Genomic DNA, 23,291 nt, shown 5'->3' on the forward strand with positions numbered 1-23,291 from the left:
GACGGTATCCTCCCTAAAGCCGACAAACGAAGCAAAGAGCTCACAGTCGATGTTGGTTCTGGGAGTTCGCTTTGTAAACTTTGCGGCTTTTTCTCCTCTCCCTGTGGAAAAAATCTTCCTCGACTCCCACGTCCAGTGTAAAGAGGAGGGCTTCTGGAATTGCGATTCTCATGAATGGTATTAATCGCCATGATGAACTCGGAAAGCCTCTCTCCATTGAAGGCCGTGAGTTCCGATATGAAGCTCTTTAGGCGTTCTTCTAAGGCAAATTTTTGCGTTAAAATCACCAATTCACAATAACCAATCACCGGCCTGCATCATCGCATCTTCAATGGCCCCATCCGAGGCAAGCGTAGGAGCGTTGTAAGTACAGATTGTCAACCCAGTCCTTTTCCGTTTTGGTAGCCTATATGACTCCTGCAACCCCGTCTTTCCTGGCGGTACCGTACCAGGCGTTTCTTTGGAATCGGGAGACTATTTTCTATTACTGTGACGTGCGTAAAATTCTAAGACCCATGGGCAGGCTGCAAGCTTTTAGTCAATGAATTTTTGGAGAACGTTGCGTTCTCTCGGAATGAACATATGGAGCTTATTTGTTGGAGGCGACTTCAAACCGCCTCCCGTGCACCTTTCAGACAGTCGATTGCAGGCTTTTGGCAGGACTGACGTACGGGATACATATTAGTAGTAGTAGCTGTATTATGAGCCGGTCCTAGCACAGCAGAAACAGGGAATCTATCCCATCAATCCACCTTGGTCTCAGGCCAGGTGCAAGGTCGCTTTTTTGGTCCACGAAAAGCCACCTATCGAGCTGGAGGTGAGCCACGTAGCCTCGCTATTAATCGGCTGTGATCCATCTAATGAGGGAGATCCGTGGACACCACTATGATACACCGCCCAATCACCACACTATATCTGCACTACATCGCTGGAGCTGCATTACCGTGGATAATTAAATTGCTTGCTTGGAAAGAACGGAGATACACGTTGATAGGAAATTCCTCTAAAGATCTCGTTTCGCGGTTGGGAATGTTTTATTTCAGGAAAGTTTCAGTTAAAGGCATCACCCCACAAATCTGGGGTGGAACGGGTTTTAGGGCATTTAATTGGCAGCACCGGAACTGTTTCTTACGACGACTTCTGTTGCGATGCGCAACCGTTGCACCTCGCTCCTCCTGCGTCTCGTCCGAATGGGTTTTCGACAGATCTAAAGCGGAGCGGGGCACAATAGTTGCGCATTGCAACAGGAGCCGTCGTAAGAGACAGCGTTCCGGTCTTCCGTCAACACTGATTCAGGGAGAGATGAACAGAATCACCCTCTTCCCCACTATCTACGACCGCATGTAGGCATTATCCTCGTGAAACCCGTACCACCCCAGACTGGTGGAATGACGGCTTCAAATAGAGATGATGATAAGGAGATTAGGAAAAGAAATTAACAGGGAAGAGAATAGGATAGCATGGTTAAAATGACATCAAGGACGGTGCAGTTGCAAATATATTAAACAGAAGTGCTTTTTTCTACATGTTAAGATTGACGAAATGTGAGAGTATGGGTGGATTAGCATAAGGTTTCATTACTGGAATAACTCTAGAAAACAAATTTCTTCGTGGTTACAACTGAATATGTTTGACCGAGTCAAAACGACATGGAGCACGCTGTTGTAGTATAAGTGTGTGCGCAAGAAGCACGGCGGCGGAGATAGCGGTTGGAATCGAGGTGGGAACATTGCGATCTGCAGCAATGGGTATTGCAAGGATCCTCAAAAACCCGCAAACCGTTGCGTACCACCACTCAGTTTCGAGCACAGTTGCACAGTGCTTCATGTCTTTCTGACCCTACTTTAAGTACTAGAAGTGATGTGGTGATGATATGAAAAACCAGCGTCTTGCAGTGAGCTCAACTTTCAATGGAACATCTATTGACATATGGCAAACACTGAAAGAAAGTAGGTTCATGCTTGATACGTGAGGTTCGAGCTCTAAACGTTGCGGATTGTACTGTAGGTGAGAAACGTTCCGTAGCAAGGAAGAAAAATGTAGTAATATAATTCGCTTCAAATTAAATTTTATTCGATGATGCAAAGCAGTTTGATGGCAAAATATTCCTTGCCCCTGAGAAACTGGGAAATAGTAGAGTCTCTGTGGACTTATCAACTATGACGCCATTGAAATGAGAAAACGCATTGCATTATTCATGTTGTTAGCAATTCATCTACTCCACTCCCTAACTTTTCATTTCGGCTGTGTGAACTCAATCTACTTGAGCAGTTTTTAGCTATTCCGTGGTACTCCAGTAAAATTATGTTCTTTTCAAAAGTAGAAAGTCATGCAGATGTGGCCCATTTGGCCACGAATTATTAGCTAACTTATCTTTTCTAAGCATGTAGTTGTCTGATAACGGTGTCGGAAATCGGAAAAAGAACAAAAGAACTTTTCTTCAAGTGTAAATCCTTTAGCGTTAGTAAAAAAACTACATTTTCTTCCTTCTGCTCCAAATGACCTTTATGTCCGTAGTCATTGGTTAAATAGCCTAGCAAAAACACTCATCGTTACCATAATGGCAGTAGTTTTCAAGTCCGGTGTGCTGGTAATCCCTTCCTTATTCTTTGTCCGGAAATGTATTTTTTTCAAATACCCATATTTTTCTCATGAATATATTAGTGTATTCATCTCTTTGAGATATTGACAACATTAGCGATGCTGACGTTTTAGGACAATAATCGTGAAAACATAGCAATATTGTGTAGTTTCGCACATCTTTTGTCCCTAGCCATGCAATCCTGGTTATGTTGGTTTCTCTACATGTAAACAAAGTTCTGCAAGAGCTTTAGCATGCTTCTGTCCTCATTTTGTTGCAAACATAAGAATGAAAGAGCGTCCTTTGACCAATGCGCTAGGGATGAACCAACGCGTTGGACTTCAACTCAGAATCGTTTGAGGTGTACGGACAGGAGAGGCTCAGTTCAAGCACAACAAACGGCAATATATAGACACTGGGGAGATGGTGGCATCCGTGCGGATTCAAACCATTTGCTGGTTAAATGATGCAGAATCCCTCACCACTGCTCCGCACCCTTCTACTCGGTCAAGTGTCTTTATACTTCAACCTTTTCTTCCATTTCCTATCTCCCCGTTTTTATTCTCTACCAAACGCGATTAGTAGTTAACGGATGACAGATGAGGGAGTTGCCAAGTTCCCTCGTTTGAGCTTCACCCGACCTTACTCGACGTGGAAGCACCTAGGATTTGATGAAAATATCCTACACATGTTTTTCTTTGAGCAATAAAAGGATTGCAGCCGGTCCTGCAATTTCTTTCCAAACATAGCGCTCTTTAGATTGAATTCAAATAAGTAGTTGAATAAATAAACACCAGTTGTACCGTGCCTTGTTAAGTTTCGGCATAATAGACATTGATCGAATTGAAATTAAACCTTGATACAGGTGGAGCAATGGTAAAAATTGAAACAAATGTGTGCTCGGATAGGTTTGCCCTATTGCAATGAATTAAATTAACGTTTGCCGAACAACTGTTGCTCTGACCATATGTAAACATTCACTTTCATATAAAAATTATGTTTGCATTCATTAAGGCAATGAAATTTTTGTAATTTAATCTTGACATTTTTGAAATTCTTGCTACAAAAATTCTTGTAATTACAATTCTTGATTCATTTAATTGCTTCCAGTGGTGAGCACAAAAACAACCAAACAAGATCCACAGATTTTCACACTCTATCACCTCTCCCATCCATTATTTTGGGTAAACATAAGTGGAAAATTTGCAAAAATTGAGGGCTTTTAAAGCATTTCCTACCAATTCATCTTACTCGAAAATGCCCCTCTTTATTATTTCATGAATGTGTTGAATGAAAAGAGCGAATGTTTAGTTTAGTTTTGTGTTTACATTTAATTTATTCCTTGGGAAGAAATTTTTGTAAAACGCGTAGATTATCTTAAGGGGAATAGCGCCTAAGCCAATAGCCAGTGAGGATTTCTGAAATACGCATCCGGCTGATCGCGCAATTTTTTTAATTAGTGAAAGAGGTAAAAATTACATGAGGTTATTTAGAACAAAACATAGCATTATGTGTTTTTCCTTGCATTGAAAAACTAGTTTTTTTTCTGGTGTCTATCCTAACTTTCAGTTTCTTTCATCCTTTTTATTTAATTGTTCACATTTTTGTTTTATTATCGCCAATTTTATTTATTTTATTTGTTTTTATTTTCAGGGCTGCTTCTCTTACTATTTTTTAGTTTTTATTACCAAAAAGTACTTTACTTTCAGTTACCTTTCTGCGCCACTCGTACGCAATTCTTTTTTCGAGATTGCTGACCTACAAGGTCTTATCTTCTCGGCCGAATCACATGATGTAAATACAATTAATTTGACATCCAGCCGCACCTTCGTCTAAACGGGCTCAGTTTGCTTTCCATAAATTCTTAAACGTTTACGTTGACTACTGCATGCGGTCTCCATTTCGTATCAGCTCACTAATCAGTTCATCAATGAATCAATTGCGATTGATGATTTTTTCGACACAGAGCGCACCACTAATTGATGCATTTATCAAGCACTCTCAAGCGATCCAGCATTTGTTTGAGATCTGTGAGATAGCGAATGAACCAAAAAAGAAGCAACAGTTGCGAACACATTGGTGCAAATGAGATTTAAAATGTGAAAGGACTCACTCCCTTTGTCTGGTGATAGTGAACTCTCCTCTCTCCCACCCTTTAAAACATTCATTCCAGGGTTATCAACCTGTAGTGCAGTGGGTGTCGTTAATCATCTATTTTTTTCTGGATTTGAGTAATTTTCTTCCTATTCGCGACTAATGATCCGAAGGTACGATGGTTTTATTTCCAACCGTAATTTAGGATAATTTCAGGAGCTTCGGTTCTCACTAATATTTTGGTTCCTGAGTAATTTGTCGTCCATTAGTTCATTTGATTTTCCTAACACCCTTGATCTGTTTATCCACACACTTACTGGGCAACATTGTTTACTAGTTATCCGCTTCGCACTGTTGATGATCTTCCTTCTTGGAATACTTACCTCCTCGAAAAAGTTGCAGCGAGACAAAGCTAATTCCTGCGAGTATATTTAGCTTTCCTCCGTAAAACATGTTCGGGCAAAGGGTCTCACCTCAAATGGTTTTTGCAAAAGACTCAAACAGCTGCAACAGAAGCAAATTTAACACCTCTACTCCTACTTTTCAGAAAATCCACGTATGCATCTGATCTCTCATCTATCATTATTCGGTCCTCTCGTTAAGTCATCTTTGAATTTTTTAATGGGAGGATTCTCAAAAAAAACCTTTTGCCTCTTTTATCCGGGAATGCGTAGAAAAATGATTAAAGTTTCCGATGAATGCTCTTCGTCAAGCAGTTTAGCTTGAAATAAAACAAATTTAACTTTTGATAGTTTCTTCGTCACACTCTTTTTTTGATTCCTTGAAAAGGTTATCTTTAGCACATTCCATTTCTTTTTATGACATTTAATAGTAATCAAAGAAGCTGTGAAAGAAAGTGTGGCGAAAAAAACCGTATGCGTTGAAATCAAGGCATGGATACAGCAGTCGAAGGTAGTGTTACGAGAATATGATACGATGTTACGATACATTTGGTAAAATCTGTCATTTTATTCTTTTATTTCTATTTCCCAAGTTTATTAATTAACTCTACCTTTTATTCGATCCAGCTACGATCTTCATGGCATATGAATGTATCTGCAATGAAGAAGTATATGTAGAAAATCGTCGTCAAAATGGTAATTGTTTGGGCCTTAATTAAGTGCTGTTTTACAGCAAAGGGTTTATATAGTGAGGAATCGAGAGTGCACATATTTTTATTGAAGTGTTCCAGAATCTCAATCATTCGGTAAAAATCAGCGATATCTTTTGAAAAGTGAAAGGATTTGGAGATTAATTTCTTCTTTGTGAATTTTATGCAGCTATCGGAATCCGCATTTGAAATCTCTAAGTTCTCGAAACCTGATTAAACTTTTGAAGACCAGGCCAATTAGCACTAGACTCTTACTTTAACATTTATTTCAAAATTGGCTAATTTTTGATAGAGCGAACACTTGATAGAAATTTTTACATTTTTCTATGAAAATTGGAAATGGGTAAAATGGGAAAATGGTATGAAAATTACATATGTAGAGATTATTGTGTAAGAAAACGGGCGGGTGTGGCGCAGTCGGTTAGAGGTCCGTTGTAGCCACACGGTCGAGGGTTCGAAACCGCCCTAGTGCAAACCAGGCCTCTCATCCCTCCTGGGTCGATAAATTGGTATCAGACTTGTCCGGGAGGATAAAAACACTGACCTGGTCATCGGCCGGCCCCCGCAAGTCATTGTATAGGCCAACACGCCTTCAAAAACCTCAACGATTATGAATTCCAGTAAAACGTGTTGGCGCATCCCAAGTGGATTAATACGCCAGTGACTTTATCCTTTTATCCTTTATTGTGTAAGAAATACAGAAAATATGAAGCTCTGCAGAGTGCGCTTCAATTTCTTCGAGTCTACTATTTTTTAAATCATTTCTGCCTTTCTACGAGCGGTAGACAATGAAGCCATCGTGCACAAATAAAAAAGTATTAGCATATTTTCAGAAATAAGCAGTGAAGAGTACTAACTATACCGAGGTGCTCAACTTGTCGAAAATATCTGACCAAGTCAAGTAATGAACTTAGAAGATGGAAACGATTAGAAGATGGAATTTGAGTTTTGAGGTGTAACTTTTGAAGTAGTATCGTCACGAGTAATGAATGACAGTTTTCGTAACTTCTGGAAGAACTTGTGAATTATATTATACCCACATCAGCTGCACTCCATTTTGTCGGTGCCGCTTTCGGTGAAAAAAATGTTTTTGCTCGGATTTCTCACCTACGGGTTACAAATCACCATGGTTGTTTACCACTGTCGGCAACGGAGAGTCACATGAAATGAGGATTTGAATAATTACCGGCCGGTACCGAAAACGAGAACTTTCGGTGTCACCACCCACAATCACTAGGAGTTCATATGAATTTACCTTCTATATACGGAAGCTTCCTGTTTATTAGTCATCTTTTCCGAACAAAACGTTCCGTGATCAGCTGAAACAACACACGGATTTCGATTTGGACTGTTTTATTCTCAGTGCAATCCTATGGTCTGCTGCATCTTATACGAAACTATTTTTTCCACTGTTACCAATAACGTTTGAAGTGCATTTCAATCAGTTTCCGTTCAAAGAGCTGGACATAGTAAAAGTTGGGGGCTACATCATATGTTTGTATAATGTTTAGGGAACTGTTTTTCTGCCTAACGTATTTTAGGCATAGCGCATGGGGTTGTCTTTAAACTAGCAACATTTCAAAATAAGTAACTGAATTTGTGCGACGTAGATTTCATCCACTGGAGCTTTGAACCTTTACAACCAACACAGTGAACAGGCCTCCACCATTGTTTTTTTTCTTATCCCTAGATTTATCGCCACCAGGAGAATGCAATATCTCAAGTGTGTGAGGATACGAGCTGACAATCATTGCAGAGTTTCTCGTTTTTTTGCAGCGTCTTTTTTCTTCGAGAACCCACCTATATTCATGTTGAACGTTCATCCAACGCTACTCGAAGAATCCTATTCTTATTGTTCACCGGCAAATACTATTTGCAGAGTTCTACAGCTTCTTTCGGATCTCTGATGAATACTAACAGCTTTCCCTGTATTTGGAGTATTTCTATGGTGTTAGGAAAATTGCTATTGATTTTAAACAACGTGGAGCAACAAGTCCCCTACATAAAAACTCCTTTTCAACCTCACAAGCAATGTTTGCCTTTTCTCAAATTTTCTGCGTCGTCCTTCTCATATTGTTTATGAATGTTTATCCTGCTTTCTGGCGGAATTTTGTCCACGCATACATTCCAGTTTCTTTCGATTTCTTTTGTTGCCTTGGGCGAGAATTAGTCTCTTAACAATTTATTGCATTTTCCGTGATAGTGAAGTTTGGACAATTTTTTAGTGGAAACGGAGACACCACGGCTAAATGGAGAAAAATTACGAATACGTCCTTTGAAACTGCAAGGGAAACCTTTACCATATGTTTGTCTTATTGTACTATCGGCATCGTAAAAAACAAAGGTTTCTAGAATTCTTGACCGTTTACAGACTCGGAAAAGGACGTGAATTCTTCTAACTTAACAAAGCGCTTCTCAGTCCTCCTTTGTAGGCATTGCCAAAAGCAAAAGCAGAAGACATGAAGCTTGGTCTTCTTGCTATTTCGGATTTGGGGAAGGTCCTCAACCCTCAGCATTTTGATATCAAACTAATCGAGTACTGGTCATATTGCACTCTGTGCATTTTGCACGTAAGAAATCTTCAGAGTCTCAAATTTCCCCTATTCTGATGTGTTTTTCTACAGATTGCCTCAATTTTCCGGCGTCTTTCCTTGTTGAAAAAAAAACTTCCATGTCCTGGTGCAGATTATAGGGGTATCGGATTCTTTCTTTCCGGAGCATTAACGAGCCGCACGCGCCCTATAGGGCATAATCGTGAACGACTTGCAGTTCTTATTTCTTCGCTTCTCAACCGGACATGTAAAGATGTCTTCTCGAAGATCAGCCTAAACTCCTTTTGTGGAAACGTGATATTTGAACGTTTAGATTCCTTCGAATTAATGGAGGACTGAAACCTTCGATGTTATGTGTGGCTTGAGGGAGGCGTGCACTATGGGATACTAGATCCCTTCACATTGTTATCCACCGCTAAAGGGCACTGGTCCTTATTGCCGAACTTTGTATTTTAACCTCTTCGAAATGCCTCAGACGTCACGTTTCCTATCTATTTTTTCAGCCATATTTTCTATAACTTTTTTCTGTGAATTCTCTCGTTCAGCTACAGAAGAAATATTACTGTACTTGGAGTTGTTGTATTATACTACTCTCAATTTTACAAGTGCCATGAACAAAATCTTTCAGGTCGACTTAATCGGTGATTCCAAATGTGAAGATTCACTATTTCGCAAAGATGCTCCATTTTTACTATTGAAGAGCAGAATGTGAACAAACAGTCATCGATAGTTCGTATTTCGAGAGGATTCTAGCAATCGGCAAAATCAAATAGTTCAAGGATCGTCGTTTTATTTGGCTGTTTTCGGAATTTGACTACCTACAGATCGCTTTGCTGAGCAAGAATTAAAAAAGCTGGTTTGGATCTCTTGGCTCTTTCCGCTGCCATTTGTGGTCCCATTAATTTCTTGGCGAGAAGAGGAGACACGGACTGAAACTACAGGTTGTGGTTGTGAACACGCAGCGAACCATTGGTGGGTCATCTGAGTTGATCAGATGTATTGTGCATGAAATGTGATGGTTCGTTGGCGCAGGATTCGAGGAGCGAATGAGCACTTGTGTTACTAAGAAAGTTAGGCTTGACCCTTCGGAGAAGGTTGCAGGCTTTTGAACTCTTCAAAAGTTTTCGGGGTGGGCATTTGATCAGCAATCTATTGTGACTTCTACAAGCCAGAGGGATTTCCCACATGATTCTCAACTAAAATTCTAAACACTGACTGAGAAAGTATCTTCTTTCTAGGAAACCAAGTTAGGAAATACTACTTCTTTCGAACATCAAGGCATCAAAACTCTTAACAATGAACCTTTTGGTCGTCCCTACGTGAGAAATTGGCAATTATATTTGCACTTATTCCACATACTCAAGGACACTGGGTTTCCCTCATATTAGAGATAAGCAAATGGAGAAAAACGATTGAATTCTATTAATATGTATGAAGTCGCATGCTCATGGTCATTTGCACAACGATAGTCACAATTTGGGCACGGCCCGTAGGCTTCGGTGCCAACATCCAGTTCGTATCGCATCAAACTGGGAATTTTAGAGGCAGCATACCACGAATCTGAGGTGGTGCGGATTTGAGGTGGAGTATTTGTACACGGGCTAGTAGATTATGGAGGGGGGTGTGATTCCGCCCACTTCTTCCTAATTGCCCTAAAAAACGGCTCGGAAGATGCTCGCGTGCACAAGGCTGGCGCGCTCCAATCCAACTCCCTGTGGAAAATAGTGCGCCGCAACGCTCGAACCCGTATCTTCCGGCCCATTTTCTACGGTAATTAGGAAGAAATGAACGGAATCACCCTCCTCCCCATAATCTACGACCACGTATACGAACACACCGGAAATCAGTACAACCCCAGATTCGTGGGGTGATGCCTTTAAGCCACGGCACACGTGCCGGCATAGACTGCAGGTAAGAATTTTGTGTGGTAACATTTCGGAACAGTATTTGCTTGCTCATTGCTTTGAACCATTTTTTTTCCTAATCTTGAGATATGTGGAAGATTTTTTTTACTCAGCTAGCAATACCCTTTTATCACGTTCAAAGTCTGTTAAAATGTCTATCAACGAAACATTTCTGAAAATGGTGTTAAGACTCAGTGCGCAATGAGAGTCGAGTAGATCTTTTTAAAGTTCCAATGGATAAGTTCTCCTCTCCATTTCATCGGACATCGGAAACCTAGCAGACAATAAACTATGGCAAAGATTTCCCACTTTCTTTTCTTTTCTAATGGCAGTAATTATCTGTATAGATTGTGGATTCTTTCTGTTTCTGAAGACTTCAAAGTCTCAAGATTACAGATTGAGAAAGTCAAAGGCAGACTGTACTCGAATACCTCTATTTAGTTCTCCACCCAAGCGATTTTCTGAGTTGAGGCATGCAATGAATTCTTAGTTACTTCAACGTCTTCCGGTTCTAGTCCTCATTCTTCTGATGAGTAATCCTGGAGAACTGTCTTTTTCCTCTTCAGCTGTACTGCTACTTCCATTCTCACATCGACTCTATGAGTATTGTTCGAGCTGTTTTCTAAAAGATTACAACGTTGCTCGAAAATCCTCTACCAGAACTTGTACCTTTTTTACGTCGAAGCAGTCATTCATTCCGATCCACTATTATGCACCTGTGAACAGCTTAAACGATATAGTATCGCCTCGTCGCATCCGCCCTGCAGGGGTAGGGTGAAGATGGGGTGGAAGAGCTGCATCATAGTGGTGTATTATAGTGTAAGGCTGTGAACAGTTTTGGCGATATAGAATCGCCTTGTCCTACTTCGGTCCAGTGGGTATGGTGACTGGGTGTAAAAGAGGTTATCGTAGTAATGCGTCGGCGTTGGTAGTGATGCGTCGGTGCGCAGTTGGTTAACGTCCTCAAATATGACGCTTACACTTCTTGATCGACCAGGGTTGACAGTACTGCATTTGTTTCTATGGTATCAAAATTTTTGTCATATTCAAAAAAGGTTAAGAAGAGGGCCGACTGGAATTCGCAACGAACCTCTACGATTTCCGGCGGAGCTTTAATGTGGTGCGCGATACTCAGACTATGGCGCACAGATGCTTCGACTTGCACTGAGAATGAACCACGTGGGCATGCGCATAAAAGTGATCCTCGTTAACAGTGCATAAGGCGCTTAGCGGGAATAGCGACAGTTGATCCAATTTTTTAATGCTGCCTCTGTTATAGTTCACAACAGTTCGCGAGGTTTTTCACTCAACTAGAATCCTTTCTTCCGGAAGATTTTATTGTATCAGTCTGATTTAATTCCGAGGTACAGAGTGAGACCCAGTAGCTATACCACATTTCATTCTTTTGATTAGAACTGGTACTTCCGCAGAAAAATACGATTTCTTTAGCTTTATCAGATGAGATGGATGGGTTTGAGGTCTTAGCTATGCCTTTGTGCGAGAGAGCTGTAAGCAAAATATCAAACTCGTTAAGATCACGTTACAGCGACAAAACTCTGGACTATGACGCTGCCTCAGAAACCTTCTTCATATCATTCTTGCGGAGTTCCTCAAGCAATGCACATCTGCAGCTGCTGTTCGTTGATATTACCTCGATGTTGACATACGAAAAGAGTACTTTGGCGCTTGAGGCTTGCGTGGATGGCTCAAGTATCACAGTCCTTTTCCCAGCTTTTGGTGTTTTGAGGTTCCATGACGCAAATACGTTTCTAGGGACTCTGAGAGACCAACTCACAGATACAATCCTCTGAGTTCGCATCTAATCGAGTGAAAGTAAGATATGGTCTTCTGGAAGATACGATTGCTGTTAGGTTGGTGCGTAAGTAATTTCGGAAACGGACCACTTACTTCAATTTGCTATAACTCAGTTTAAACACAACTTTATTAATCGAAAAAAAACCGCAAGAATCTACACATTTTTTCAAACGAATTGGTAATAAATTTTAGCCTTTATTGTGAAACTGAGATTACAGGAATCAACAAAATTATGAAAAGCACTTTCAACATCGTCTGAAGTGAAACATAGTGAACTGTCGCTGACGCAAATGTGAATCAAGAGCTCGAAAAAAGTGATAGTCTGTTGGGGAAAGGTCTGTGAAATACGGTGGGTGAGGGAGAACTTCTATAGCCAAATGGGTAAATTTTTGCCGGGTGGTTTGTGTGGTATGTGGTCTTGCATTGTCTTGCAGCTAAACCTTTACAGCACCACCAAACTTTAAGAATGACATTTTTGGGTGAAAATCGGGTTTAGGAAAAAGTGCTTGGAGGGACATCCTTATCTACCCATACAAATCCACGTATATGTAGAGAGCTTATTTTTCACCTACAATTATAATACGACTAAGGAAGGGCTCAGTTTCAAACCGAATCAAAAGGTTAGAACCCGTGCCGTAAGACCCAAACGCTGCTCTTCGGTCGGCTCGTGAGGCACCCACTTTGACATCTTCTTCACCTTGCTAATTTCCGCCACATGTCTAACTACTGTAGTATGATGTACACCCAGGTCTTCTGCTAACGTCCGTGTAGTATCCGGATTTTCTTCCACGGCTCTCTCCAGATCTTCATTATCAAGCGACGACCTATGACCGTGACCCGGTTTTTCTTCGGGATCAAAATCTCTAAAAGCGATTTTTTTTAAACCAGAGCTCCACTGTCCGTTCGCAAGGGCAGTCTGACTCAAAAACGATGCTAAGGTTACGAAATGCTTATGCCGCGGAGTTTCCCAATTTGAATTCGTAGAGCATGATGACTCGATAGTCGCGTCGGTTCATGATTTTTCAGAGCCCTGGAAAAGACCGGCTAAAAAAATTAGATCGACAGCTATATATGTGTTCGAAAGAGCAGAAAAAAACCTACAAAAAGGTAAGCGTTGTTTGCCTTGAGACGAAATAATTTAGGGTAAAAATTGTTTTATTTACACATACCGAAATTAATTTCGCACCAACCTAATATTTGTTATTAGTCTTTTCCTCGTTTTCTGTGAAATATGTTTTTGTCTTCATGCAACCTACTCGTATTTTTGCTGAAGGAAGATCTACTGATGAGACAAGCAAACATAACATTTGGTTAGTGAGCATTGTTAAAACTGCACCGGCTCGTGCAATCGGGCAATTTCCATGCCCTTCGGTGATAGTTTTCCCCCGGAAAACAAACGAAATTATAGAAAACGGAGAGTGTGAGAGACGTCGCTGTTGTTCCAATCCCTGATGTAATTCGTCATTCTAGTCTCTAATTGAGAAACCGATCAGAAGATTTCACGTTTTAGTTCTTCCCAGGTTGTTCCTTCCACCTTCTTGAAAATGTGTGTCTTTTTGGTAAAAGAATAAAATGTAGCACAACTACTGGGTCTCATTCTGTACTTCGGAATTAAATCAGACTGGTACAATAAAATCATCAGGAAGAAAGGATTCTAGTTGAGTGGAAAACCTCGCGAACTGTTGTGACCTATAACAGAGTTGATATTAAAAAAAAATTGGAACAACCGTCGCTATTCCTGCTAAGCGCTTTGTGCACTGTTTACGAGTATCACTTTTATGCGCATGCCCACGTGGTTCACTGTCAGTGCATGTCGAAGGTTCTGTGAGCCATGGTTTGAGTGTACACCCAGTCACCATACCCACTGGAGCGAAGTAGGACAAGGCGATTCTACATCGCCAAAACTGTTCACAGCCTTACACTGTAATACTCCACTATGATGCAGCTCTTCCACCCCATCTTCACCCTACCCCTGCAGGGCGGATACTATATCGCTGTAGCTGTTTACAGGTGCAGAACAGTGGATCGGAATGAATAAGTGCTTCGACGTAAAAAAACGTACAAGTTCTGGTAGAGGATTCTTCTGAGACCTTCGATTTTCAAGCAACGTTGTAATCTTTTAAAAGACAGCTCGAACAGTGCTCATAGAGCTGATGTTTGAATGGAATTAGCAGTACAACTGAAGAGGAAAAAGACAGTTCTCCAGGATTACTATTGAGAAGAATAAGGACTAGAACCGGAAGGCTTTCAAGTAACTAAGAATTCCTTGCATGCCTCAACTCTTGAGAGAATCGCTTGGGTGGAGAACTAAATAGAGGTATCCGATCGTGTTCTCTCGCGCAACAAGTTGTACGGTAGTGGAGAAGTGTGCAACCATAGCTGTTCTTCACGCCGTCTTTCTCGATCACAAATCGGAGTTAAGTGTTGTAGAACTCATATTCGTGACATAAATCCGTGGGTCTATTTGCTCGTGTAATTATCACAACACCATCAATTCCGTTGCCTCGTGTTGCCTCTAAAAGCGCCCTACGATGCAGCTTTTGCAGCTAGGGATAGCCTTATTCGATATTATCATTCACCTTGGAAGCAGCATGCCCAGATGAAATTCTGGTTTGAAATAAAAAAAAACGTGCAATGCATGCAGATCTATCAATGTACCTGTTGAATATAGCTGCTCATTTTTTTGTGGTTAATATCTGTTTTTGTCGTCGTAATGTCACACGCATGAACGGAGTTCAACGGAGAAGCAGTCGCTCGTATCCTCACCGCGCTTCAGGATGGACTACTTCTCGTAACGTTCTGTACCAATGAAGCCTATTTAACCAAATCCATACGTCAATCTTCGTCACTCATCTCCAGCCGCATCAATTGTATGCACTTCTGACATTTCTTCTGCTTTCTCTTTGTCCACTGGGCCTCATTAAGAATAACATTGGACTCTTTTTCCTTTACATCGTTGGACATTCTTTTTTGCATGCATTCTGGCCTCCTGTCTCGGTGCACACACATTAATCAACTAACTCAGTATATTCCCCACCAATGACTTCATATTTTTACTCGACAAGATATTTGTTTTCCTATGTACTGGCTGTCTTTACCTCCATCACTCCACTTCCGCATCTCATCCGATTACACGGAATATTAGCTGTGATTACTATTTTATGACAGTTCTGAGTGCATTTCTTCGACGATAAGAACCCAGCCAGATTTTATTAAGGATTTTCTCTTCTTATCGACAGACTAAGTCAAGACGTTAATTACAAAATGTGATGTTTAGTTGTGTTAACAAACTCGTATGAGATTAAAAAATACATCTTTCTGCGAATCTTATTTGCGTCTTTTTTTCGCTGCGAGTAGTCTAACATTTGCTTTAAATTAAAGCTTCTTACTAAGTGAAGAATATTTGAAACACATTCTCATCATGGATCTCATTGCCTTTATTAACCTTGAAGAAAGTGATGTTGCAATTTTCCTCAGGTGTTTCCAGTTCATTTGGGTGCATACTGTAGTGGTAGAATTAGTAAAAATTAGAATTAGTAGAAATCTTGTGCATCGCATTTTTGTTTCTCTTGGCACTAATGGGTCCTCCTACGTCTTACTATGAATACACATACACCACTCTAATATAAAAATATTTAATTTAAACATAAAAAATGTTGCCCATAATGTAATTCAATGCTTTTATGACATTGTTACCCGCAATGCTTTGATTTGTTAATCTGATTGCCATTTTTCATAAATATCTCAATAGTTCTCTCGCCACGCCCTAGTTTCACCGACTAATGGATTGACCTATGCGATTTTATTTTCTTAGAGCTAGAGCTGATTTGTCTTTAAAGGCGTCACCCCACGAATCTGAGGTGGTGCAGATTTCAGGTGAAGTATTCGTATACGGGATGGGAGACTATGAAGAGGGATGTGATTCCGTCCATTTCTTCCTAATTGCCTTAAAAAACGGCCCGGAAGATGCGGCGCCGAACAAGGCTGGCCCGCTCCAATCGAACTCCTTGTAGAAAATAGTGCGCCAGAACGCCTGAAGCTGTATCTTCCGGGCCGTTTTTTTACAATTAGGAAGAAATGGACGGAATCACCCCCCTCTCTATAGTCTCCCATTCCGTATACCAATACTTCACCTGAAATCTGCACCACCTCAGATTCGTGGAGTGATGCCTTTAATAGTCTGAGAGAAAATGAAAGCTAATGAGGTCATGGTTAGATTGGAATGGTCACGAATAAATTGCAACTAATTTCGGGATTGGGCGGGTGTAGTGTAGCGGTTAGAGGTTCCGCTTCCTGCACGATCGATCGGAGGTTCGAATCCGCCTTAGTGCTCACCAAGCCTTTCATCCCTCCGGGGTCGATAAATTGGTACCAGACTTCTCTGGGAGGATAAAAACACTGACTTGGCACATCGGCTAGCCACCGCAAGTCATTGTATAGGCCAGATACACGTTCGTAAACCTCAAACGATTCTGAATTGAAGTGAACGTGGGGGCGCATCCCAAGTGGATTGATTAACGCTAGCAACTTTATCCTTTTTTTAATTTCGGGATTCCAAACTCCGAAGAACGAGGACATCGAGTACTCAGCCTGATAAAGGTCACACTAGTCTCGCATTTAGGGGGAAAACAAGGAAAGCCGTGCACATCAGTCCCTCATATTTCACTTCATGAGTATTTCATAAGGGTTTTTAGAATTCTTCTCTTCTTGTCTAGTGATAATTCTACTCATCACCGTGACTTTTTTCTTCAATTCATCGTCATACTTTTTGGCGACAGACATAAAGGATAAGGCGTGGAGTGCACGGCGTTGATCAATCCTTGTGGGCTGTATTGGACTAGAACAAGAGGAGATAAATAGGGAGCGGAAGTTGAGATCGTGTATTTCTCTTCATAGCAGCGTTTAAAAAATTTCTCGTTCTCGGGATCTTGTCACCAGTAAGTTGGAGTTGAAGTATAGTTGAAAACACGCAACTCTCTGAAGTCTAAAAATTTTAGACCTCAGAAATACCCAAAAGTATCAGCCTGCGTAAATACGTAGAAAAAAATGAACTGCGTGCTCCTACAGGATGGGGACTTCTGTGCTGCAGAAACCATAGAATATTTAGCATTTTGTTAGTTTGTTGAAAGACAGCATTTGCAAAAATCATCTCATTTTTTTGAGGATGCAAGGATCGTTCCGCCGGATTTCATGTTTCCTGTGAATACACCTGACTTTCCGAATTTTTAGATTTATGGCGAGTTTTGCTAATTCTACGTGGTACATGCAAACTACGCGCCTTATCCTAATGGTGGAAAGATCCCAACCTTGAAAATTTCACCGAACATTGCTTTTAGATAACAATTCTAACTCTAAACTATGCTGGAAAACCGGGGAATTTTAGTTTTCGTGTGATGTCACTCGTCTCAACTGGAACCCTTAATTACTTTCCATACAAGTCCAATCTGTCAATTTTTCGACTGCTACATATGCTGCACTCAAAATGCTTGGATTTTTTTATATTCTCAATTTTCCTAATTTTCATTTAAAAGTTCTTCTACTGTTATGAATCATGTTTACATCTTAATTTTATCTCTACACCTCTGAATTACAGAATTGTTAAGTACTTTTTGCAATATAGCATACATGTATGCTATTACATAGGTTTCATGACATCTGAAGTAAGTTTAAAAGTCTTGGGTTAAATAACCTTGAGTTAGAAGTTTTGGAATAGAAATTTGGGTATAGAAAGGACTCCTCTGGAAAAAAGGAGGTACATACTCATGAAAAGTAGGAAGAACTCGAGAACGTATAATAAAAACTATAAGATACAATACAGCTACGTATAATAAAGACTATAAGATACACTACAGCTACTAACATGTGCTCCAATATCCGTCTCCGACAGATTAATCCCTTCCAAAATCCGCAAGAGTGAGCAAAATTAAAACTTGGGAATACCAATCTAAGGCAAACGTGCCTCTGATTTTCATTGTCTTCGGAAATTGACGAAGGTGCCGCATTGAAAGTTAGTAAAATATTCAATGTACACCCAATACATTTTTAGCTGTAGAAAAACCACTCGAAAAATTTCTCAGCGGACTATTTGTTGTCAAAAAAAGCCCAAACTGTAAGTTTCTATTCTGAGAAGTGCTTGTGTTTTATAAAGTCAAACTTATAACTTGGCCCTATTTCGTTATTTCTTCCAACATTTAGACGCCTGTCAACGGCTTAGAGTCAATGATTGAGTTTCGCTACTCGGATCTCCCTCAGAAAGAAACCTTGTTTCTTTACATGAATTACATGAATTAGGCACGCACATTGACAGCTGTTCGTAGTTTTCGAGTGGTCAAATTGAAGAGAATTTCGGCTGTTTTCACAACAACTTCGATTTAACCAGATTCTACGGATTGTTTCACTATTTGAAATACCCAATTATTCCCGTGATAAGACTTTGGAATGATATTTTGAAGAGTGCTAAGCTTATTTTGTTTTAGGTCAAAATTTGTACTTGACTCCTGCCACCTATAGAGCAGACATGGAATGGCTATCGCGACCCAAGCATTACCCGCCGACACCTTACACCCTCGCTAGGAAATTTTCGTGTTTGCTAGCAGGAGGGCAAAGTCAGATTTGTAGAAAATTTGAACCTTCCTAAGATTACATTTTAAAAAATCAAGTGGTTCGTGCTCATCAATGCACAGTCGAGAAAGACATCAGACAGGCACACAAAGACAGGTAACAAGGATTCATTGTATCTAATCAGCGAGAGCGTACAAGTTGTACCGCGAGGGCATCTAACTGTTCGCTGACTTACTTGACTTAATCGGCAGGCTGATGTCATCACCTGACGCGATTACCCGCATCTTCGCCGAGGTGTGCCGTCCTTGAACACAACTCTGCCCAACCTTCTCGATCTTCTGCGAGAGCTTGCACAGAATCAATCCATTCGTCGCTATTCCATACTCTGCGAAACCTTACGTCTCGCCTGAACTGCCTATCCACGCCGAGTGTCCTCAGGTCCTCTTTCACCGCCTCAGTCCAGAACTTCCGTTTTCGGCCAGGTGCTTCTTCAGGCTCGAACCCGACGAACTTCTCAAAACTCGTTGAACAAGGCGATCTGCCGGTCTCCTTAATATATGACCAAAGAAGCGAAGACGATTTACTTTAGCCACTTTCGATGGCGGTGTAAGATGTTGATGTTTTCCACGTGTCATCCGCCGGTATACCACATCAATTTCTGCGTAAAGATCTTCATTGTGACATACCTTAGGCCAAAAGTAGCCAAGTAGCCGTCCAAGCAGCTTTCGTTCCGTGAAGTCAAGCCTCTCCATAACCGTTGATGGTGCTGCCCAAATCTCCGATCCGTACATCATGATGGGGCGAATTGCGGATAGGTAGACTCGCAGCTTGACTTCGTTGGTGATGGGGCATTTCGTTAAGGAGTTAAATGCAGAGGTGTCCTTAGCGCATCTTTGCTGAACATCTCTCTCGTAGCTGCCTTTGTTATTTCAGCGTACAGCCTAGGTAACAGAACTCATCGACGAGTTCTATCGGTTGTCCGTCCACCCTGATTCAAGTTCGTGGTCTCGAAGAGATCCACATCTGCTTGCATTTATCAGGGCGTAGGCGTAGTCCATAGGCTGCAGCCAGCTTCGATACAAGGTTGACAACATGTTGAAGTTTCGTACTGCTTTCCGCAAATATAACAACATCGTCGGCGTACTCGAGGTCAGTCAAGGGGCACCCAGATGGTGCTAAGACAATGTCGGCAGGACACTGGTCGACAGTTCTTCGCATAACGTCGTCGATTGCGAAATTGAACAGGAAAGGTCCAGCCACTGCCCCTTGTCTTACTCCAGCTACCACTTCAAACGGTGTTGTACATCCGGCTGGTGTTCGAACTGCAGCAGTTGTTCGTTGATTCATGTCATCAAGCAAGCGAACGAACTTTCCTGGTACTCCATCGGCGCTCAGTGCGTTGAGAAAACGGCATCGGTGAGGAGAGTCGAACGCGGCTTCAAAGTCCAGAAACGCTAGTTGCATTGGCACCATGAACACCGCTGCCAGATTTCGATCACTCTCCTGACGATGAACACCTAGTCAATCGTAGATCGGTCAGGACGAAAGCCAGCTTGCTCGTCGCGCGTTGTTTCTTCGCGATGTTTAATGAGTCGGTCCAGGATAATGCGCTCCAATACCTTGTACATAACACGCAGCAAAGAGATTCCTCGATAATTCCTGGGGTCCGTGACGGATAACTTCTTGTGGAGGGGAATTATGATAGCGTGTCTCCACGAATCAGGTATCCTTTCGTCTATCCATATTGAACGGATGATCTTTGTCATCTCACGGATCCCAGACGGAGGAAGATATTTTAGCATTTCTGCGCTAATCCCGTCGTCTCCGCCAGATTTTCCATTCTTCATTTTTTGAATACAGACCAGGACCTCCGACACGGTCGGTGGCTCCTCGTTAACCGCGTATGTCGGTCTATGAACGTGTTCGAGTTCAGTGGCTGACGGTGCTAGCCTGTTCAGCAAGGTCTTGAAGTGTTCCTTCCAAATTGGAAGAGTTGCTTCACCGACAGCTACCCCATTGGCAGTGTTGAGGGCAGGGTAACATCTTCTCATTTTGCCGCTATACTGTTTCAGTAGAGCATAGGCTTACACCCTTTCCTCCCACGCCTTCTCAAACTCCATCGCTCTTGACGTCCACTCGTTATCGCGGTCTTGTTGCAGTTGACGACGCAGGCGGCGCTGGTGACTGGTTGAAGTCACCAGCGCTGCGCGCAACACATACAGAATTGTATGTGGATTTTGTTTCCGCAGATGCAAAGTCAAACTTCTTCCGCGGCAACAGAACCGGGAGTGTTTCCCTTGCAGCGTCCTGGATGCACTTTGTGAAGGAATCCGCATCGCTAAGCTTCTTCCTGGTCCGTACTTCAACATGAATAGACACACGTTGGCGGAACTTTCCTCTGCATTGATCGTCTTTGAGACCTGCCATGTCGATTTTTGGTTTAAGAGGAACTCCTCGGTTTCTCTTGTGGGACCGTATCTTGAGGCTGAGAAGAACTGGACGGTGGTCAGAGTCAAACGCGACATCCCAAACAGCTCTAGATTTTCGGATATCTGACTGAGAAATGTTCCTCGCCAGAACGTAGTCGAGCTGAAGTTTAAGGGTCCTCATCTTCCGCTTGCGCTGCTCTTCAGGCGTTAAAAGGGTTGACCCCTGATACGTGAGCTGATGGCGTCGATGATTTCTCTTAAACGTGGAAGCGATGATGAGGCCCGTCTGTTCGCACAAGTCGATCAGACGGTCACCGTTGTCCGACGTGCGCTCCGCTGCATAGTACCATTTTCCTAGCACATCGGATTGCTGTTCGAGTCCCATCTTCGCATTTGCGTCGATTCCGACACTGACCACCTGCTGGCTTGGTATTTTAGACATCAACGCATTGAGTTCATCATAGAAAGCGTCCTTACTGTTGTCCTCAGCGGTTTCGGTAGATGCGTGAGCACTTACGATCCAGAGTTTACGTCCTCCGCGATCCCGCAGTCGTAAAAAGGCGCATCTGGACGACGTTGAGCCAAATTCCTCCATCAGGTTCTTGTAATCGTTCCTCACAGCTATCGCGCAGCCACCTATTTTGTTCTCATCAGCATCGCCACAGTATATGGTGTTATTTTCGATGCTGATGACGGGCCGATCTCTCATGCGTATTTCCTGCAGTGCAGCAAAAGGCACACAGAGATATCGCAGAAGTTTGGATTGAGCGGCTTGTTGGAGTTCACTCGATAGTGTTCGGCAGTTCAGCGTGACGAAACGAATGGTTGTTGCCAAAGATTCCATGCTCCCTTCAGGCAGTTGACCTTTCAGGTTATGGACTTTGGCGGTGTGCTGGACGGCAGCACCTTTTTGCAGCGTATGGGAAGCTTTCGCCATATAACAGTGCAGGTTATATGGCTCGTACGTTCCCAATGCGTACACTCGAACGCCTGATTGCGTTTAGTTAAAGCAGGGCCACCACTTGCAGGTAGCAATCAGACTCGTATACGCGGCCCCAATATATATCATTATGTATATATATATATATCTCAGTATATCGGTACACAAAACCAGATGAGAGAGTTGAGCTGTAAGTTTCGCAATAGGGCTAACGTGTGGAATTCCTACTGAACGTTTTGAATACTTTCATTTCATTTCGTGTTCTTCAAGCGGCAATCTCGCTACTTCAGACAGTGTGATATGGCAAAGCGCTGTTACTCTTGCGATTCAAAATGATCTACCTCATTTTCATCCTGTAGGGATTTCTCCTCTTCTATCTGATCTCCCATTTATGGCCTAAGGCTCTTGCGAAGCTGCTTAGATTCTACTACGCAATGAACGGTTCCTGTAAAGCACAAGACAATTGTACTCACCGAAAGAAGAAAAATGCCGAAGAACTTCTTATGAAAGAAGGTGACTACCAATCGCTGGTTCACTGCTTAATTTATCTAAAACTAGAACTTCTTCAAAAAAATAGACAAATCTTTACAATCATCCAGACCCCCTCCTCCCATTTCTCAAGCGAAGTGTTCGGAGGGAATTCGAATTTTCGGTTTTTTCAGTGGTAGCTACAGTTCTATAAATATTTCGTAAAGAACACAAGAAAACTGGAAAAGCTCTGAATGGAAAAAATCCGGGAACCAGCGGAAAGAAAGGGCTCGAAAGCAACAATACGCCGACGAAGAATAACTTTGCAGCAATGGAGAGATGGAAGGAAAAGAAGTGCGAAACCTGCGCAGTTCGGAAGAAACTAGTTTATGTTTAAGGAGCAATTGTTGTGGCTTTTTCGATTCTCATTGCAATATTTCATCGTACTACACTTCTGGCGTAAACTTCTTCTGACTCCACTAAATACTTCGAGTTCTCTAATACCTGGCATTGTGCATAACTTTTTAAACTCCGTTCTCACAACTGTTCCTTCCAACCTACGTCACATTACCTGTACTATAGGAAGGAACCTATCAAGGTCACTTCGAGAGACTTTCTCTGAAGTTTCTGTGATTAGGTGCTCCAAATTTCGATAATTTTGAGTGTTTTCCTAGAATTTTGTTGCCAGGTATTAGAGAACTCGAAGCTCATCTAACAGCTTCATTCATCTTTCTACAATTTTAGAGACATTAATGCGGTAACTTCTAACTGTTGCAAAATACTGATATCTTCACCTCCTGAGACTAAAGCGCTTGGAGAAAATTGGCAGCTGGTTT

At 41.8% G+C, this 23,291-nt stretch overlaps 4 protein-coding genes across 5 annotated transcripts; all 4 read right to left on the reverse strand.

Moving 5' to 3' along the window:
* Positions 1-12,670: 12,670 nt before the first annotated feature.
* RB195_014834 (uncharacterized protein) lies at positions 12,671-19,412 on the reverse strand (the record flags this gene model as incomplete). Of its 2 annotated transcripts, none has more annotated exons than XM_064205263.1 (3): positions 12,671-12,920; positions 18,884-19,167; positions 19,305-19,412. In XM_064205263.1, the coding sequence occupies 3 exons, from the start codon at positions 19,410-19,412 to the stop codon at positions 12,671-12,673; spliced, it is 642 nt and encodes a 213-aa protein (XP_064061144.1). The 2 variants fall into 2 exon arrangements, with proteins under 2 accessions (XP_064061144.1, XP_064061145.1); XM_064205264.1 differs by having other exon boundaries at positions 19,305-19,409.
* Positions 19,413-19,611: 199 nt separating this feature from the next.
* Positions 19,612-20,091, reverse strand: RB195_014835 (uncharacterized protein; the record flags this gene model as incomplete). Its single annotated transcript, XM_064205265.1, has 1 exon — positions 19,612-20,091. The coding sequence occupies one exon, from the start codon at positions 20,089-20,091 to the stop codon at positions 19,612-19,614; it is 480 nt and encodes a 159-aa protein (XP_064061146.1).
* A 44-nt stretch (positions 20,092-20,135) lies between these two features.
* RB195_014836 (uncharacterized protein) lies at positions 20,136-20,669 on the reverse strand (the record flags this gene model as incomplete). The annotated part of the gene is made up of 1 exon (XM_064205266.1): positions 20,136-20,669. The coding sequence occupies one exon, from the start codon at positions 20,667-20,669 to the stop codon at positions 20,136-20,138; it is 534 nt and encodes a 177-aa protein (XP_064061147.1).
* Positions 20,670-20,757: 88 nt separating this feature from the next.
* RB195_014837 (uncharacterized protein) lies at positions 20,758-21,984 on the reverse strand (the record flags this gene model as incomplete). Its single annotated transcript, XM_064205267.1, has 1 exon — positions 20,758-21,984. One exon carries the CDS (start codon positions 21,982-21,984, stop codon positions 20,758-20,760), a length of 1,227 nt encoding a protein of 408 aa, XP_064061148.1.
* Positions 21,985-23,291: the final 1,307 nt, after the last annotated feature.

Source organism: Necator americanus, chromosome V (genome assembly GCF_031761385.1).
Source record: "Necator americanus strain Aroian chromosome V, whole genome shotgun sequence".
Taxonomy (NCBI): Eukaryota; Metazoa; Nematoda; class Chromadorea; order Rhabditida; family Ancylostomatidae; genus Necator; species Necator americanus.